General features: G+C 43.6%; 1 protein-coding gene across 1 annotated transcript; it reads left to right on the forward strand.

The window, feature by feature from the left end:
- The first annotated feature begins 11,988 nt into the window (after window positions 1–11,988).
- On the forward strand, window positions 11,989–15,891 carry LOC139582405 (dermatan-sulfate epimerase-like protein). Its single transcript, XM_071412363.1, is given in 2 exon segments — window positions 11,989–14,156; window positions 14,158–15,891. Coding segments are annotated over 2 exon segments (3,663 nt in total). The 5' UTR covers window positions 11,989–12,035; the 3' UTR covers window positions 15,700–15,891.
- Window positions 15,892–21,029: the final 5,138 nt, after the last annotated feature.

The raw sequence follows: 21,029 nt of genomic DNA on the forward strand, positions 1-21,029 counted from the left end.
AATACAGTGCCTTCAGAAAGTATTCACACCCCTTGACTTTTTCCACATTTTGTTGTGTTACAGCCTGAATTTAAAATTGATTATCACAGTACCCCTTAATGTCAATGTGGAATAATGTTTTTCGAAATTAATTAAAAATGAAAAGCTGAAATGTCTTGAGTGACAAAGTATTCAACAACCCCTTTGTTATGGCAAGCCTAAATAAGTTCAGGAGTAAAAATGTGCTTAACAAGTCACACTATGCTTTTTTATAAAGGTGTATTTTTAGCGTGAAAATTATCTTCCCCAAACTTGAAACTCAGACGCTGCTTATTTATAAAAGTTAGCGTCTAAACCCCTTGTAAAGCTGATTAATGTGCTTAATTTTAAGAAGTTATTTGGCCACTTTAGTTGTGATACACACCTTATCATAACATATAGGCCTATGGGCTAGGCTAAATGAGGTGTGTGACTATGATTAGAAAAAATCATCAAAAAAGGCAATTTCTTATGCTGGGCATCATTCATCATGATAATATAATATATCATTCACAAGTCATAGGCTAATATTGTCAATATATGTGTGAAATTTGTTTGATTTAGAATTGACCATTATCGTGCACCTGTCTCAAAACAGGGGCAGCGGAAAAAAGAAATGTAATCTATGCACTTAAATAGCCAGACAGGTAGACTATACTGCTGTTGTAAAGATAAACAATGTGCTTAATATTAGGTTGAGGAATAAAAATAGTAGGCCTAGTCTATATAAAGCTGATGAGATCCTCCTCTTTTTGACTGCCTTCATGACTCGTGACTGCCGGCGTGGCAGTAATACGGTCACAGCAACAGCTCTAGTTAAGTTATTATTTACGCTTTGGATGGTGTATCCATACACCCAGTCATTACAAAGATACAGGCGTCCTTCCTAACTCAGTTGCTGGAGAGGATGGAAACCGCTCAAGGATTTCACCATGAGGCCAATGGTGACCTTGAAACAGTTACAGTTTTATTTCTGTGATAGGAGAAAACTGAAGATGGATCAACAACATTGTAGTTACTCCACAATACTAACCTAAAAGAAGGAAGCCTGTACGTAATACAACTATTCCAAAACAAGGCATTAAAGTAATACTGAAAAAATTTGTCAAAGCAATTAACTTTTTGTCCTGAATACAAAGTGTTATTTTTGGGGCTAATCCAATACAACACATTACTGAGTATCACTCTCCATATTTTCAAGCATAGTTGTGGCTGCATCATGTTATGGGTATGCTTGTAATCGGACTGGGGAATTTTTCAGGATAAAAACATTAATGGAATGGAGCTAACCGCAGGCAAAAGAAAAATAAAAGAGAAAAACCTGGTTCAGTCAGCTTTCCACCAGAAACTTGGAGATTAATTCACCTTCAGCAGAACAATAACCTAAAACACAAGGTCAAATCTACACTGGAGTTGCTTACCAAGAAGACTGTGAATGTTCCTGAGTGGCCTAGTTACAGTTTTGACTTAAATCTACTTGAAATTCTATGGCAAGACCTGAAAATGGTTGTCTAGCAGTGATCAACAACCAATTCCACAGAGCTTGAATCATTTTGAAAAGAGTAATGTTCAAATGGTTCCATAATCCAGATGTGGAAAGCTCAGAGACTTACCCATAAAGACACACAGCTGTAATCGCTGACAAAGCTGCTTCTACAAAGTGTGAATACTTATGTAAATGAGATATTTCTGTATTTCATTTTCAATACATTTTCAATAATTTCTAAAAACATGTTTTCACTTTGTCATTATGGGGTATTGTGTGTAGATGGGTGACATTTTTTCTTTTTTCCATTTTGAATTCAGAATGTAACACAACAAAATGTGGAATAAGTCAAGGGGTCTGAATAGATTCTGAAGGCACTCTATATGACTTTTTAAAAGTTGTCTGACAACCCATTATTGTCCTTCCAAAGGTCTAGAACAAGGAATATTGCTACTTCTCCCTTTCAGTGTTCGAACAAGGAATCCCATTTTTTCTGCTCTCTTCAAGGTTAGCCACCACACCATTTTACTACTAATTCTGTCTCCTGCTTCGAACTTTGCACAATGACAGAAACATTTTCCAAGTATACACTACCACAGTGGGATGTCATTCGATTCACTAGTACTTTACGATTGAATTAGGAAATGCCCTTCAAAGTCATGCTAAACCCATGGATCAAAAGAATGTCTCTTCAGAGGAAGAGTTTCCCTTTTTTTTTACAAGAAACTTCAGAAGTAATTAAAAAATCACATCAGGAAATGTCAAGGGATTTACTTCAAGGCTTAGGAAAGGCGAGCCTGTGTTCATAATTCCATTTTTTTAATCAAAGTGCGTGTTTAATCTCGACGTTTTCAGTAGGCTGCGTACCCATTTTAACAGGGAATCCACCGCCTTTATTTCTCTCTCTCTCCCCATTGGTCTAGCACAAGTAATGTAATCTGGAAAAAAAAATATTCTATTTCAGTCATCAAAGTACGATGGAGCTGTGTGCATTCGCCAAATTGAAGTCTCATGTATTTTCGTGTCCTGGGTTGTAGGTCTTTCTGTTGGTGAGAGGATAAAGTTAAGCATTACTTTCATTTTTTTAATGTGACAAAGCAATTCAGAAGAGTTCATATTATTAATGAACCATTAAATATGAATGGTGATGTATGTCTCTTGGGCCATATGCAGCAGAGTGCCTAAAAAGAATAATACTTTATTTCTAGAAGAACATTAATATTAGTTACAGAGCATTTACAGACCATTTTAATGATAATTGTGTGCTTTTCTCCATTTGATATTCTTTTTAATCTCCATTTGATATTTTGGTGTTCACAAAGCATTGAAAATAGTGAGTAAATTAAAACTTGTTCGGTCACAAATGCCGAAACCAAGAAGACAGTTCAATCACATCTGAGAAGCTGAAATTATAATGGTTAGGTTTCTCATTTGGGATTTATAGGGAATCCTCATATGGCTATTACACAGCAATAGGAAATCAATGAGGCATTTTGTTGTGAACTGTTGATGAACTTGCTCTTCAGAGAACTAATACACAGACGATTTTACTTAGGGTGAATAGCGTATAATAATTCATGTAACGCGTTCACACGTCACCATGGCCTAGGTGAGAGGGCCAGCCCAGCCCAGTGATGCAAGCTTAGTGCAGGGAGGGAGTAGTTCATGCTTTTTCATGCCCAAATCTGTTATTGTGGGTGTTGGAGTCAGTCAGCTGTGCATCACTGCTCTAAAATAAATATATAATGCCGGGGACATCATCCTGTGTAGGGCGCTGTCTTTCGGATGGGACATTATGACAAAGCAAAAACAGGTTTTTAGAAAGTTTAGCAAATTTTTTAAAACAAACAAAAATATCACATATTCATAAGTATTCAGACCCGTTACTCAGTACTTTGTTGAAGCACATTTGGCACCGATTACAGCCTCGGGTCTTCTTGGGTATGACGCTAAAAGCTTGGGGGTTTCTCCCATTCTTCTTTGCAGATCCTCTCAAGCTCTGTCAGGTTGAATGGGGAGAATCGCTGCACAGTTATTTTCAGGTCTCTCCAAAGATTTTTGATCGAGTTCAAGTCCGGGCTCTGGCTGGGCCACTCAAGGACATTCAGAGACTTGTCCCAAAGCCACTCTTGCGTTGTCATGCCAGTGTGCTTAAGGTCGTTGTTGGAAGGTGAACCTTCACCCCAGTCTGAGGTCCTGAGAGCTCTGGAGCAGGTTTTTATCAAGGATCCCTCTGTACTTTGCTCAGTTCTCCCTCGATCCTGACTAGTTTCCCAGTCAAATCCAATCAAATGGTTACATACGGGTGTAGTGAAATGCTTGTGTTCCTAGCTCCAACAGTGCAGTAGTATCTAACAATTCACAACAATACACACAAATCTAAAAGTAAAAGAATGGAATTAGGAAATATATAAATATTAGGACAAGCAATGTCGGAGTGGGATTGACTAAAATACAGTAGAATAGAGTATATACATATGAAATTAGTAAAACAGTATGTAGACATTATTAAAGTGACTAGTGTTCGATTATTAAAGTGACCAGTGATTCCATGTCTATCAAGATAGGGCAGCAGCCTGTAAGATTTAGGGTTGAGTAACCGGGTGGGAGCCGGGTAGTGAGGGCTATTTAACACTAGGGCCGACACGCTGTCCCGTCTCTACGACACCGAGGATCGGTCCATCGATCCTACTCCCATCATTCCGGCTGCTAGGCTAGTGGCACCGGTAGTATGGGAGGTGGACGCGGACATCGAGCGGGCGCTCAGGGGAGAACCTGCGCCTCCACAGTGCCCGGAGGGTCGTAGGTACGTGCCGCTTGCTGTCCGTGATCAATTGATTCGGTGGGCTCATAGTCTACCCTCGTCGGGTCACCCGGGGATTTCGAGGACAGTGCGGGGTCTTAGGGGGAAGTACTGGTGGCCCACCTTAGCTAAGGACGTGCGATTCTATGTCTCCTCCTGTTCGGTGTGCGCCCAGAGCAAGGCTCCTAGGCACTTGCCTAGAGGGAAGTTACAGCCCCTCCCCGTTCCACAACGGCCGTGGTCTCATCTATCGGTGGACTTCCTCACCGATCTTCCCCCGTCTCAGGGAAACACGACGATCCTGGTCGTTGTGGATCGGTTCTCTAAGTCCTGCCGTCTTATCCCGTTGCCCGGTCTCCCTACGGCCCTACAGACTGCGGAAGCTCTGTTTACCCACGTCTTCTGGCACTACGGGGTGCCTGAGGACATCGTTTCTGATCGGGGTCCCCAGTTCACATCCTGAGTGTGGAAGGCGTTTATGGAACGTCTGGGGGTCTCGGTCAGCCTGACCTTGGGGTATCACCCGGAGAGTAATGGGCAGGTGGAGAGAGTGAACCAGGAGGTGGGTAGGTTTCTGCGGTCGTATTGCCAGGACCGGCCAGGGGAGTGGGCGAGATACGTCCCCTGGGCCGAAATGGCCCAGAACTCACTCCGCCACTCCTCCACCAACATGTCACCGTTTCAGTGCGTGTTGGGCTACCAGCCGGTCCTGGCTCCATGGCATCAGAGCCAGACCGAGGCTCCTGCAGTGGAGGAGTGGGTGCAGCGCTCTAAGGAGATCTGGAGGGCCGTCCAGGAATCACTAAGACAGGCGAGTGGACGGCAGAAGAGGAGCGCTGACCGTCACCGCAGTGAGGCCCCCGTGTTCGCACCGGGGGACAGGGTCTGGCTCTCGACCCGAAACCTGCCCCTCCACCTGCCCTGCCGGAAGCTGGGTCCGCAGTGTGTGGGGCCATTTAAAGTCCTGAGGAGGACAAACGAGGTGTGTTATCGATTACAACTCCCTTCTTATTATCGTATTAACCCCTCGTTTCATGTGTCTCTCCTCAGGCCGGTGGTAGCTGGTCCCTTGCAGGAAGGTTAGGTGCAGGAGGTCCCTCCGCCCCCTCTGGACATCGAAGGGTCCCCGGCGTACACTGTGCGGGCTGTTCTGGACTCTCGACGCCGGGTGAGGGGCCTGCAGTACCTCGTGGACTGGGAGGGGTACGGGCCGGAGGAGAGGTGCTGGGTCCCGGTGCGGGACATATTGGATCCATCAATGCTGAGGGAATTCCATCGCCTCCATCCGGATTGCCTTGCGCCTCGCCCTCCAGGTCGCCCTCGAGGCCGGTGTCGGCGCGCTGTGGGAGCAGCTATCACGACTATCACCGAAGGTGGCTCCCCTTCCCGTTCGGGTGGCGCTCGGCAGTCGTCGTCACCGGTCTACTAGCTGCCACCAATCCCTTTTTGTTTATTTTGGTCTAATTGGTTTCACCTGTTCATTGTTTGGGGTTTTGGGTGGGGTATTTAAGTTCAGGTGGCCCGCCTGTGTTTGTGAGGGCTTGTTTGCTGTTTTGGTACAGGAGTGTCCTTTCATTTATTTTTCCGATGTTCAGCGTGTGTACCGGTGTTGTACATGTTGGAGTGTTTTACGCCTGTGTTCGGCGTCACCCTCTTTCGCTGTGATTGTTTCCGGAATAAATGTTTTTTTCCGAATCCTCTGCTCTCTGCGCCTGACTCCACACCTATCACTCTTCGAAGCCTGACAGATTAAAGCTGTGAGTCTTTCTGAGTAAGTCTCGAAGAGCTTCCCATACCTGGATTGTGCAACATTTTACCAATATTATTTTCAGAATTCTTCAAGCTCTGTCAAATTGGTTGATGATCGTTAATAGACAACCATTTTCAGGTCTTGCCATACATTTAAGTAGGTTTAATTTAACTTCTAATTGGTCCCAATCCCGGATCCGGGAGCACCCCCCACAGTAAAAAAGCTGACTAGCATAGCCTAGCATAGCGTCACAAGTAAATACTAGCATCTAAATATCATTAAATCACAAGTCCAAGACACCAGATGAAAGATACAGATCTTGTGAATCCAGCCATCATTTCTGATTTTTAAAATGTTTTACAGGGAAGACACAATATGTAAACCTATTAGCTAACCACGATAGCAAAAGACACTACCTTTTTTTCTCCACCATTTTTCTCCTGCATAGGTAGCTATCACAATTTCGACCAAATAAAGATATATATAGCCACTAACCAAGAAACAACTTCATCAGATGACAGTCTGATAACATATTTATTGTATAGCATATGTTTTTTTAGAAAATGTGCATATTTCAGGTATAAATCACAGTTCTACATTGCAGCTGCAATCTGAAATAGTGCCGAAGCAGCCAGAATAATTACAGAGACCAACGTCAAATACAGAAATACTCATCATAAAACATTTCTGAAAAATACACAGCGTACAGCAAATGAAAGACCAACATCTTGTGAATCCAGCCAATATTTCAGATTTTTTAAGTGTTTTACAGCGAAAACACAATTTAGCATTATATTAGCTTACCACAATAGCCGGAAACACAAGCCGTTTACCAGTAGCAAAGGTTAGCGATCGTAACAATCCAGCAAAAGATATATAATTTTTGACTAACCTTGATATACTTCATCAGATGACAGTCCTGTAACATCATATTACACAATGCATATAGGTTTTGTTCGAAAATGTGCATATTTAGCAGCACAAATCGTGGTTATACAATGTGATTAGTAGCAACATTTCAGGCAATCTGGCCGGCGCCATCTTGGAGAGGCACCTAATCTAATCGATAACTAATCGTAAACTTGACTAAAAAATACAGGTTGGACAGCAAATGAAAGACACATTAGTTCTTAATGCAACCGCTGTGTTAGATTTTTTAAATTAACGTTACTCGACATTCAGCGTGCGTTACAGCGAGACCATGCCTAAATCAATGGCGGACTAATAATTTTACATCTTTCCACAGATATACGAATTAACATCATAAATAGCTCTTACTTTTGGATGATCTTCCATCAGAATCTTGGGCAAGTGGTCCTTTGTCCAGAACAATCGTCTTTTGGTTGAAAGATGTCCTCTACTCCTGTAGAAATTAGCTGCTAACGCCGATGTACCGGAGAGGTGCCCAACTCGTGATAACGCCTGACAAAGAAACTCCAGAAAATCGCAATAAACTGCTATAAACTGCTATAAGTCGGTTTAAATTAACTACCTTATGAAGTTTTTAAGACAAAAAACAAATTAAATCAGAGCCGGAGATATAGAACTGCTAAACCGAAAGCTTTTGAAGACGCCATGCCGGTTTCCCTCCTGCGTCAGGCGCCTCGTCGAAAAGGTCGGTACTTCCGTTCCAAGAGGTTTTATACTCCCCCAGATGGTGCTATCCGCTCCATTCAAAGTCTCACCGCTTACTGACATCTAGGGGAAGGCGTATGCAGTGCATGTAGCCCCATAGCTTATAAGGGAATTTATAAACCGACCCTGGAACAGAGACCTCAATTTCAGAAATCTCACTTCTTGACAGGAAGTGAGCTGCAGAATGAGTTCTGTTTCACTCAGAGAAATAATTCAAACGGTTTTAGAAACTAGAGAGTGTTTTCTATCCAATAGTAATAATAATATGCATATTTTACGAGCAAGAATTGAGTACGAGGCAGTTTAATCTGGGAACGAAAAATCTTCAAAGTGTAAACAGCACTCCCTATTGAGAAAAGGTTTTAAGTAAATCTGTAACTCAGCCACTCAGGAACAGTCACTGTCTTCTTGGTAAGCAACTCCAGTGTAGATTTGGCCTTGTGTTTTAGGTTATTGTCCTGCTGAAAGGTGAATTAATCTCCCAGTGTCTGATGGAAAGCATACTGAACCAGGTTTTTGCCTGTGCTTAGTTCCATTCAGTAAAAAAAATAACCCTGAAACTCCCCAGTCCTTAATGATTACAGGCATATCCATAACATGATGCAGCCACCGCTATGCTTGAAAATATGGAGAGTGGTACTCAGTAATGTGTTGTATTGGATTTGTCCCCAAAATAACACTTTTGTATTCGGACAAAACGTTACTTGTTTTGCCACATTTTTTGCAGTATTACTTTGGTGCCTTGTTGCAAACAGGATTCATGTTTTGACATATTTGTATTCTGTACAAGCTTCCTTCTTTTCACTCTGTCAATTAGATTAGTATTGTGAAGTAACTACAATGTTGTTGATCCATCCTCAGTTTTCTCCTATCACAGCCATTCAACTCTGTAACTGTTTTAAAGTCACTATAGGTGCCCTTCTTTGAGAGGCATTGGAAATCTTTGTGATTGAATCTGTTTTAAATTCGCTGCTCGATTGAAGGACATTACAGATAATTGTATGTGTGGGATACAGAGATGAGGTAGTAATTCAAAAATCACATTAAACACTATTATTAGACACAGAATGAGTCCATGCAAGGTGTTATGTAACTTGTTAAGCACATGTGTACACCTGAATTTAGAGTATTTAGGCTTGCCATAACAAAGGGGTTGAATACTTATTGACTCAAGACATTTCAGCTATTCATTTTGTATTCATTTGTAACAATTTCAATAAACATAATTCCACTATGACAATATGTGATATTGTGTGTAGGCAAGTGACAAAAAATCTAAATTTAATCAATTTTAAATTCATTTGAACACAACAAACTTTGTAAAAAGTCAAGGGGTGTGAATACTTTCTGAAGGCACTGTATTTATAATGTTATGTTTATAATGTTTGCTACGAAGCATGGCAACTGACGGTTTGACAGCATACAACTCATTTGAAGAGAATGTGTGTTAATAGGTGAAGAAACTAACCCAGAGAGAAGTTCTCAGAACAGAGTGATTGACAGGCAGACCTCATGGTAAGGTAAAGTGTTGTAATGCTCTTTGAAATATCTGAAACTGTTCTAGGCCTATCTTTTCTGTTAGACTCTACCGAGAGGTCCTCATGCAGGACACAGCCATGCTGTGTTACCCCAAGACTCTAGTGGAGGAATTGAAATTCTCTGCAGTCTTTCATAAGCTCCTGGTTCACTCTTCCCTTTGCTCCCAGCATGCCACGGTTTTAATAAGGGCACCGGCTGTCTGTTCACACCTCCCTGTTCAATATGCATGACCAGACCTTTTTACCCCAAACCCTGAGCTTTCTGATGCTTCCAACATCCACTAGTAACAGCAGTGGGGGCACTCATCGTTGTCAGTCAATTCTGTCTCTCTCTGTGTGGATGCCATGTTGCCCTGTTTGACACATCATTGGTAACAGAGAGCCGCACCGTTCAACCTGTTCTGATCTGATACGTCACTAGGCAACAAACTCAAGACCTCCTTTTCAGGGCCGTAAGCACCGACAGCTGTGGATAATAGTGATTAGAGAGTGTATTTATCTTGGGGTATAGGGACTCCATCTCAGGGAGCAGAGGTCTTATGTAATTAGGCAGCTCAGTCGATCCGATGCTGCTCTGTCTGTCTAAAATACATATCTGACATTTCAAAGTTGTTGCCTATAATCCCCTTTCAAGGATGTTCTTTGTTTTTCCCTCAAGGCGTGTTTTGTAAGACAGAAGTGTTTGTAGCAAACAGAAGGGATTATATTCATCCTTGGTTATCAGAGGCAAGACATAGCTTTTCACTTTCATTTAACCATCTTGGAAGATTACTTCTCTTGAAAAAATAAGTAATAATGAAGGGGGGGGACTCCTAATGGAAATTACATTAGTCAACAGTATGCTGTTGAGAAACATGGAACCTGAACAGATGAACAATTAATGAAATTGAAATGCAGGGCAGTTTTTACACTGCTGCTACTCGCTGTTTATTATCTATGCATAGTCACTTTACAAATTACCTAAAATTACCTGTACCCCCTGTATATAGCCTCGTTATTGTTCTGTAAATGTATTGTTACTTTTTGATTGATTCGATTTTTTTTAACTTTAGTTTATTTAGTAAATATTTGATTTAACTCTATTTCTTGAACTGCATTGATGGGTTAAGGGCTTGTAAGTAAGCATTTCACGGTAAGCATTTCACGGTAATACCTGTTGTATTAGGTGCATGTGACAAAAACATTTGATTTGATTACTATTGTATGTCATTTGATGTAGACTAATATGGAACTAAAAGTATTAACTCAGGATAGAGTAATTCAAACCAGGGGCAGCTTGTCAGTTCTGCGTTGTTTTTAATAAATGCACACGTAAATAAATGATAGATAATACAATAATGAGTAAGTCATTGACTACATTTCATAGCTGCAATGTCTCGCAACGGGAAGTCTGAGAGAGCGCTTCCTAAACTACGGCTCCATCTACTCCCTCCATGAACATTTTATACTGACTGCTGGAAAACAATATAACACTATGCAATACAGTAGGCTGAACACATGAGAGATGCAGTCAACTACAAGATACATGTTCAACCGCAATTTATTGTGATGCAATATTTGTCATGGCGAAAGGGAGCGCAAGGTAGTTGATTAGGCTGCAAGTATTTTACAGCCTGTACGTTTCTCTATTTTTGGGAATGTTTTTTTTCAGAGAACAATGTTATGTCTCGTTCTTTGAATAGTTGGCAGTGAGGATAACTTTCCCATTTTTTATGTATTGTTCCTCCTAATCTAAAGGCCGTTGGTTTGAGAAAGAAGACAAAAGGCAAAATAAACACATTCTTTTACAATGGAAAACGACTAAACCTTGGAATGAGACGGTACATTACCATGACATCCCGCAATGTTAAGACGTTGAAATGCGCCGTTTACGTTGGTTTGTGGTTTCCATTAGTTACCACAGCCACAAAGTCAATTGGCTATATCGTAAAACTTCATGAAAACAAACTGGTACACTTTTGTATTTTTTTAAGGTTAGGGTTAGGCATAAAGTTAGCCGTGTGGTTATGATTAAGGTTAGGGTTAGGTGTCAAATCACATTTTAAGAATATCAATTGTAGAGTTTATGAATTTGTGGCTGTAGTAACTAGTGACGACCTTGGTTTGTGGATGCTCGATCGAGGACAATAAAATGTCTTTGGGTGTCTGTGATTGGACCGGTCATTGACTGGGGCTGACTGATGTTTTTCTAGGAGGATATATTTTGGGGAGAGATCTATACGAGTTTTTTGCTGCTCGCGGAAGGAGATTCCAGTCTCCCCATGCGCCACACTCAACACAGTGAGGTTAGAATACGTGCCCGCAAAAACAGTGTTATGGATATATTCTACGTTAAAATGTTCTCAAATATTTTTGTAAAACTGCTGTTTCATGGTATTTACATTTTATGGTGTAGTACAGATGTGCACACCTACTCAACTCTATATTACTTCTGTGTTTTCAAATCTTTCCAAATGGACATGGACATTGTGCATTTTTTGTACCCTATTGGACCGGAGTAGCTTATACAGTAGGCTTCTAATACTCTATGGCTGTCACGCTCTCGCCTCCTGACAATTCTTCAAGCAGACTGGTATTGTTGAATGCATAGCATTTTTTTGTTAAACAATTTAGTCTGTATTTTTTTGTAGAATGTAAATGGAGAGTTTCTGATATTTTTCTGATAATATCAGAAAACATATATAATTTGAATATGTCTCAAATACATTTCTAATGCTTTTGGAAAATACTTGAAATTGTTGTTATCACTAAGAAAAATTATTTTCCATTCTGCCTTTAAAAAGGTATGATAATATAAACAAAACAATGACAAAAATGTCTTGGACCATGGTAAAAAAGTGGATTGGGTGCAATATATTTTTATTGGCACTCTTGGCAGTGGGAATGGCATTTTCCGGTGTCTTCAACACTTCAGACAAAGATATTTTTACGGATGATTTGGTGCCTCTCAAACACACTCAGGGCAAAACATCAGAGCATCGAAAACTTAAATCTACTGATTCTCATCCCAACCTATATTTCAACCAAGTGAATGTACAGGTTTTGAGGCAAAGATCCCCCAGCACACACAGCCACATTTTCAAAGTAATCAAAGCAGCGGTCATGACCATGCTATCCAACATGCCCCTTTACGTACCCTCTGCAAAACATGAGGAGTTTACTAGCAAGTGGAATGAGAAATACGGGAACAACCTACCCCCCCTCGCTCTGTATTGTCTGCTGTGCCCAGAGGACTCAGGTGCCCTGCAGTTTCTCATCAAGTTTATGGATAAAATGGCAGATTACCCGTCCTGGAAGGTGATCAGCGCTCCCAATGACGAGGTGCCGATGGCACACTCACTCACTGGGTTTGCCACAGCCTATGACTTTATTTACTCTTTTCTTGATGAGCACAGACGGGATGTTTACCTCAAGAGAATTCGGTCTGAGACAGAGGAGCTGTATGAGACGTCTAAGTATAGGGGTTGGGGGAAACAGTATCTCCAAAATCATCAAACCACTAATATATTAGCTATCTTGACTGGGGCCATTGTGGTCAGCACACATGACGACCCAGCAAGAATGGTCTGGAAACAGGTATCAGTCAATTATATGGAGAAGACCATGTTTCTCCTAAACCACATTGTGGATGGGTCACTAGATGAGGGTGTTGCTTATGGAAGCTACACGGCCAAGTCTATCACGCAGTATGTGTTCTTAGCTCAACGTCATTTCAACATTGACAACACACAGAACAACTGGCTGCGGGAACACTTCTGGTTCTACTATGCCACCCTGCTGCCAGGCTTCCAGAGGACCGTGGGCATCGCCGACTCCAACTACAACTGGTTCTACGGCCCAGAGAGCCAGCTGGTGTTCCTAGACCCATTTGTTATTAGAAATGGCACTGGGAACTGGCTCGCCCAGCAGATTAGAAAGCACAGGCCCAAGGACGGTCCCATGGGCCAATCCTCTGCCCAGCGCTGGACTACCCTTCACACGGAGTACATCTGGTACAATGCTCATCTCACGCCACAGCCTCCCCATGGCTTTGGCAAAGCCAGGATGCATATTTTCTCCAACTGGGGTGTGGTGACGTACGGAGCTGGGCTGACCAATGGTCAGGGTAAAACATTTGTCTCTTTCAAATCTGGGAAGCTGGGTGGCCGTGCCGTGTATGACATTGTTCATGCAAAGCCATATTCATGGCTGGACGGCTGGAATAGCTTCAACCCAGGGCACGAGCACCCGGACCAAAACTCCTTCACTTTTGCACCTAACGGACAGGTATTTGTGTCTGAAGCACTTTACGGGCCTAAGTACAGTTATCTGAACAATGTGCTGGTTTTTGGCCCCTCTCCCAGCAGCCAGTGTAACGCCCCATGGGAGGGCCAGCTGGGGGAGTGTGCTAAGTGGCTGCGCTGGACAGATGAAGGGGTGGGAGATGCAGCTGGGGAGCTGGTCGCTGCCTCCTCCCATAGAGACACCATGTTTGTGAGCGGGGAAGCAGTGTCTGCCTACTCACCTGCCATGCGGTTAAGGAGTGTGTACAGGGCCCTGGTGCTGCTCAATTCCCAGACCTTGCTAGTACTGGACAATGTCGAGAAGTGGGACGATTCACCCGTCACCTCACAGAGTGCGTTCTTCCACAACCTCGACATAGACTTTAAATATGTCCCCTATAAATTCATGGACAAGTACAATGGGGCGTTGATGGATGTGTGGGACGCCCATTTTAAAATGTTCTGGTTTGACAGTCAGGGTCTCAGCCCAGACACTAGGATACAGGAGGCAGAGCAGGCGGCAGAGTTCAAAAAGAGGTGGACACAGTATCTTAATGTCACTTTCCCCATGAGGGGCACAGTAAGCAGAGTGGCCTATGTGATGCATGGACCTCATGTCAAAGTGTCCAACTGTAGATTTCTGGACAATAGCAAAAATGGTGTCAAGGCTCTCTCTAATTATAAACAACACAGAGAAAATAGTTTCCATTGTAACAAACTATAAAGACATAGGAGCAAGATTAAGTTATTTAGGATTTGGGGGTTATGCCAAAATGGAGGACAAACGTCAGATAATTCGATATGGCCTAGGGATGCAACTTGTTCCCAAACAAAACACAGGGGACAATCAGCTGTTTGATTTTGGATTCACAGTCAATGTGATAGCAGGGGTGATACTTTGTGTTGCTATTGTTTTTTGGACTCTGCAGAGAAGGTTATATGTGTGCTTCAGTAGACTAATACGCTATGTTCTCCTCTCTGTGCTCATACTGTGGATAGCTGAGTTGTTGTTTGTGTCGAACACCTGCGATCAACTCCTCTGTGGAGTCAAATGGAAAAGTGTCAGCACTGATCCAGAGGTCACCAAACAAATCAGACCTTATGATCAGCATCGCTTTCCCCTGCCAACCGTCGTCATAACGAACCTGCCTGGCTCGGGATCGGAAATGCATAAGCACCTTTTTGACAACAGCTCCGACTTTGTTTACATTCGGGTCCCCACTGAGCACGTAGACATTCCAGAGACCGAGTTTGAATTTGACTCACTGGTCGATGCCTGTGAGTGGTCCCGATTGGACGCCCTGCGTGGACACTTCAAGATCATTCAGGGCTGGCTACACTCTCTGGTCCACAACACCAAGCTGCACCTGCAGAACATCCAGCTGGTGGAGAGTAGTAAGGCCAAGCAGCCCCAGGGAGCCCCAGGCCTTGGCAAGGACAGGAGGAAGAGGACCAGGAGAAAGGAGCCTGCTGCGGAGCTGAGGGGCAAGATGAGAGGCAGCCTGGACGGGGACGTTGAAAACGTCAGGGATATGAGGCTTCATGTCAGTGAGTACCCCAACGCCCGTGTGGTCTTCAACATGAGGAGTGGCAGCTGGGGGCTCAAACTCCCCTTCATTCAGGAGGTGGTGGGCCCGTCCCTGAGGGCCATCAATATAGTCAGAGACCCCCGGGCATGGATCTATCTCATGCTCTTTAACAGTAAGCCCAGCCTTTACTCCCTTAAGAACATTCCCCAACACCTGTCCCTGATATTAGAGGAGGATGGTTGCAGTACCAGAGACGGGTGCTCAGCCTCAGCCCCGGAGTTCAGAATGATCCGGCGGCTCCTGGCCCACTCCGAGGTCAACGCTGTCCTTCTGCTGGCCCACCTGTGGCTGGCACACACTGCCGCAGTGCTCAGGGTCAGTGGGAGCCTCCCAGTAGAGGCATATCTCCAGGTGAGGTTTGAGGACATAGTCACTTCTCCCCAGGAGACGGCTGAAAGGGTACACATGTTCCTGGCGGTGCCGGTCACACCGGCGGCCCTCAACCAGCTCATCTTCACCACCTCCACAAACTTGTACAACTTGATGTACGAGGGGGACATATCACCAGCTAACATTAACATATGGAGGCAGAACATGCCTCGCAAGGACATCAGACTGATAGAGGACACATGTGGGGTGGTCATGAAAAGACTTGGGTACTCCAGGTTTATCAGCTAGTTAACGTTACTGCTGCAGGTCAGCTGATATGAGGTTGTCTTGTTTGTAGCTCTAATGTAGAATTTTGCACTGACCAGTAATCTAGTGATGTCATCAGTAATCTGAATCACTGATGGGATTGAAGAACCCTAGGTAAAAATATATATTGTATAATTAAGTGATAATCAATGAGGGGCTATGCGTTCTATGGAAAATAATGAACAACATAGACGATGGAAGGTGTTTACCACACACGCTAGCGGAGTGGAACTGACCTTCCACAGAGTGGCATTATTTTCCAGAGAATCCATAGAGCCCCGAGTGGATTATCCCTTTCATACCATGGGTATAAATTAACACATTTGCCACTAGAAATGTGTTCATTTGCCGGTAGAAATGTATTCAACATCCACTGAAGTAGCTAGCAAGTTTACTAGATAGCTACAGTAGTTGCTGTGGTAACCAAACAAACAGACTTGCTAGTTTAGCTAACCAAACCATCAGTCCTAGCTTGCCATTTTGAAAATCGAATTCAACAATCCAATAATGTTTTCAATTTGACTTTTGCTTTCAAAAGCAGCTCAAACAGAGAACAAGTAAGAATAAACTATAGCCATTGAATTATATTGTGCAAATATACCGTGCCTAGAATGCCCATCAAGCCAATCAGAAACAAGTATTCAAAAACCATGTTAGACGCACTATTATTTAACTGTGTTCCGGATTTTACCCTGTTACATTGTATGTGCGTGGTTTTACTCACACATGATACCTTGTGTTTGCAAGTGAGGGATGTTTTACATAAACATTTGTCGAAGGGGAACTTTTAAAACTGTATGTATTTGATTGTGTTTTCTCCCTATTATCCCCTGGACAATTACTTTGAACACTCTGTTTGAGTGAGATTTCCATCATTTGATGTCTAATATGCAGTTGTCTCTTAAAAAGTCTCTGCAAAAATACTGCAAATTCTAAAAGTAGAAATAAAGTATGTTCCTAGTGCTTGATTGTTATGTATATACAGTGGGGAGAACAAGTATTTGATACACTACCGATTTTGCAGGTTTTCCTACTTACAAAGCATGTAGAGGTCTGTCATTTTTATCATAGGTACACTTCAACTGTGAGAGACGGAATCTAAAACAAAAATCCAGAAAATCACATTGTATGATTTTTAAGTAATTAATTTGCATTTTATTGCATGACATAAGTATTTGATCACCTACCAACCAGTAAGAATTCCGGCTCTCACAGACCTGTTAGTTTTTCTTTAAGAAGCCCTCCTGTTCTCCACTCATTACCTGTATTAACTGCACCTGTTTGAACTCGTTACCTGTATAAAAGACACCTGTCCACACACTCAATCAAACAGACTCCAACCTCTCCACAATGGCCAAGACCAGAGAGCTGTGTAAGGACATCAGGGATAAATTGTAGACCTGTACAAGGCTGGGATGGGCTACAGGACAATAGCCAAGCAGCTTGGTGAGAAGGCAACAACTGTTGGCACAATTATTAGAAAATGGAAGAAGTTCAAGATGACGGTCAATCACCCTCGGTCTGGGGCTCCATGCAAGATCTCACCTCGTGGGGCATCAATGATCATGAGGAATGTGAGGGATCAGCCCAGAACTACACGGCAGGACCTGGTCAATGACCTGAAGAGAGCTGGGACCACAGTCTCAAAGAAAACCATTAGTAACACACTACGCCGTCATGGATTAAAATCCTGCAGCGCACGCAAGGTCCCCCTGCTCAAGCCAGCGCATGTCCAGGCCCGTCTGAAGTTTGCCAATGACCATCTGGATGATCCAGAGGAGGAATGGGAGAAGGTCATGTGGTCTGATGAGACAAAAATAGAGCTTTTTGCTCTAAACTCCACTCGCCGTGTTTGGAGGAATAGAAGGATGAGTACAACCCCAAGAACACCATCCCAACCGTGAAGCATGGAGGTGGAAACATCATTCTTTGGGGATGCTTTTCTGCAAAGGGGACAGGACGACTGCACCGTATTGAGGGGAGGATGGATGGGGCCATGTATCGCGAGATCTTGACCAACAACCTCCTTCCCTCAGTAAGAGCATTGAAGATGGGTCGTGGCTGGGTCTTCCAGCATGACAACGACCCGAAACACACAGCCAGGGCAACTAAGGAGTGGCTCCGTAAGAAGCATCTCAAGGTCCTGGAGTGGCCTACCCAGTCTCCAGACCTGAACCCAATAGAAAATCTTTGGAGGGAGCCGAAAGTCCGTATTGCCCAGCGACAGCCCCGAAACCTGAAGGATCTGGAGAAGGTCTGTATGGAGGAGTGGGCCAAAATCCCTGCTGCAGTGTGTGCAAACCTGGTCAAGAACTACAGGAAACGTATGATCTCTGTAATTGCAAACTAAGGTTTCTGTACCAAATATTCAGTTCTGCTTTTCTGATGTATCAAATACTTATGTCCATGCAATAAAATGCAAATTAATTCACTTAAAAATCATACAATGTGATTTTCTGGATTTTTGTTTTAGATTCCTTCTCTCACAGTTGAAGTGTACCTATGATAAAAATTACAGACCTCTACATGCTTTGTAAGTAGGAAAACCTGCAAAATTGTCAGTGTATCAAATACTTGTTCTCCCCACTGTATATACACTGCTCAAAAAAATAAAGGGAACACTTAAACAACACAACGTAACTCCAAGTCAATCACACTTCTGTGAAATCAAACTGTCCACTTAGGAAGCAACACTGATTGACAATAAATGTCACATGCTGTTGTGCAAATGGAATAGACAAAAGATGGAAATTATAGGCAATTAGCAAGACACCTCCAATAAAGGAGTGGTTCTGCAGGTGGTGACCACAGACCACTTCTCAGTTCCTATGCTTCCTGGCTGATGTTTTGGTCACTTTTGAATGCTGGCGGTGCTTTCACTCTAGTGGTAACATGAGACGGAGTCTACAACCCATACAAGTGGCTCAGGTAGTGCAGCTCATCCAGGATGGCACATCAATGCGAGCTGTGGCAAGAATGTTTGCTGTGTCTGTCAGCGTAGTGTCCAGAGCATGGAGGCGCTACCAGGAGACAGGCCAGTACATCAGGAGACGTGGAGGAGGCCGTAGGAGGGCAACAACCCAGCAGCAGGACCGCTACCTCCGCCTTTGTGCAAGGAGGAGTACTGCCAGAGCCCTGCAAAATTACCTCCAGCAGGCCACAAATGTGCATGTGTCTGCTCAAACGGTCAGAAACAGACTCCATGAGGGTGGTATGAGGGCCACCTCATGATTGACTTGGAGTTACATTGTGTTGTTTAAGTGTTCCCTTTATTTTTTTGGGCAGTGTATATATATATATAATGTGAATAATGTAGACTGGATTTTCATATAAATGTATACTGGACATGTTTAACATTAGGCAAATATGACATGAAGGAATTTTATTGGTTCAAAGATGTTATGGCATGTAAATGGTTTAGCACTTCGCAGAGATTTCCTCAGATTCCTCAGGTTAACTTCCGGCGCCGAACAGGATGGCTGCCTCGCTTCGCGTTCCTTGGAAAATATGCAGTATATTGTTTTTCTATGTGTTATTTCTTACATTGGTACCCCGGGTGATCTTAAGTTTCATTACATACAGCCGGGAGGAACTACTGAATATACGATTAACGTCAACTAACCACCCTTCCTACCAGGAATATGACTTTCCCGAAACGGATCCAGTGTCTTGCCTTCCACACAATACAATGGACCTGATCCCAGCCGGCGAAGCTACACGACGCCGAAAAAGGGGCAAACGTAACGGTCTCCTGGTCAGGCTTCGGAGACGAGCACATCGCGCTCCACTCCCTAGCATACTACTCGCCAATGTCCAGTCTCTTGAGAATAAGGTCGATGAAATCCGAGCACGGGTAACATTCGAGAGAGACATCAGGGATTGCAACGTGCTCTGCTTCACGGAAACATGGCTAACTGAAAAGACGCTAACGGAGTCGGTGCAGCCAGCTGGTTTCTTCACGCATCGCGCAGACAGAAACATACATCTTTCTGGTAAGAAGAGGGGCGGGGGGGTATGCCTCATGATTAACGAGACGTGGTGTGACCATCATAACAACACTCAGGAACTAAAGTCATTCTGTTCACCTGATCTAGAACTCCTCACAATCAAATGTAGACCGCATTATCTACCAAGGGAATTCACTTCGGTCATAATCACAGCCGTATATATTCCCCCCCAAGCAGACACATCGATGGCCCTGAACGAACTCTATCTGACTCTCTGTAAACTGGAAACCACACACCCTGAGGCTGCATTCATCGTAGCTGGGGATTTTAACAAGGCTAATCTAAAAACAAAACTCCCTAAATTCTATCAGCACATCGATTGTCCGACCAGGGCTGGCAGAACTCTGGACCATTGTTATACTAACTTCCGCGACGCATATAAGGCCCTCCCCCGCCCTCCTTTCGGAAAAGCTGACCACGACTCCATTTTGTTGATTCCAGCCTACAAACAGAAATTAAAACTACAAGCTCCCGCGCTCAGGTCTGTTCAACGCTGGTCCGACCAATCTGAATCCACGCTTCAAGACTGCTTTGATCACGCGGATTGGAATATGTTCCGCACGGCGTCCAACAACAACAATGATGAATATGCAGATTCGGTGAGCGAGTTCATTAGGAAGTGCATTGACGATGTCGTACCCAGAGCAACGATTAAAACATTCCCAAACCAGAAACCGTGGATTAACGGCAGCATTCGCGTGAAACTGAAAGCGCGAACCACTGCTTTTAACCAGGGCAAGGTGACCGGAAACATGACCGAATACACACAGTGTAGCTATTCTCTCCGCAAGGCTATCAAACAGGCTAAGTCCCAGTACAGAGACAAAATTGAATCGCAATTCAACAGCTCAGACACAAGGGGTATGTGGCAGGGTCTACAGTCTATCACGGATTACAAAAAGAAAAGCAGCCCCGTCGCGGATCAGGATGTCTTGCTCCCAGACAGGCTAAATACCTTTTTTGCCCGCTTTGAGGATAATACAGTGCCACTGACACGGCCCACTACCAAAACCTGCGGGCTCTCCTTCACTGCAGCCGAGGTGAGTAAAACATTTAAACGTGTTAACCCTCGCAAGGCTGCAGGCCCAGACGGCATTCCCAGCCGCGTCCTCAGAGCATGCGCAGACCAGCTGGCTGGTGTGTTTACGGACATATTCAATCAATCCTTAGCCCAGTCTGCTGTTCCCACATGCTTCAAGAGGGCCACCATTGTTCCTGTTCCCAAGAAAGCTAAGGTAACTGAGCTAAACGACTACCGCCCCGTAGCACTCACTTCCGTCATCATGAAGTGCTTTGAGAGACTAG

The sequence above is a fragment of the Salvelinus alpinus genome, chromosome 8 (genome assembly GCF_045679555.1).
Source record: "Salvelinus alpinus chromosome 8, SLU_Salpinus.1, whole genome shotgun sequence".
Taxonomy (NCBI): domain Eukaryota; kingdom Metazoa; phylum Chordata; class Actinopteri; order Salmoniformes; family Salmonidae; genus Salvelinus; species Salvelinus alpinus.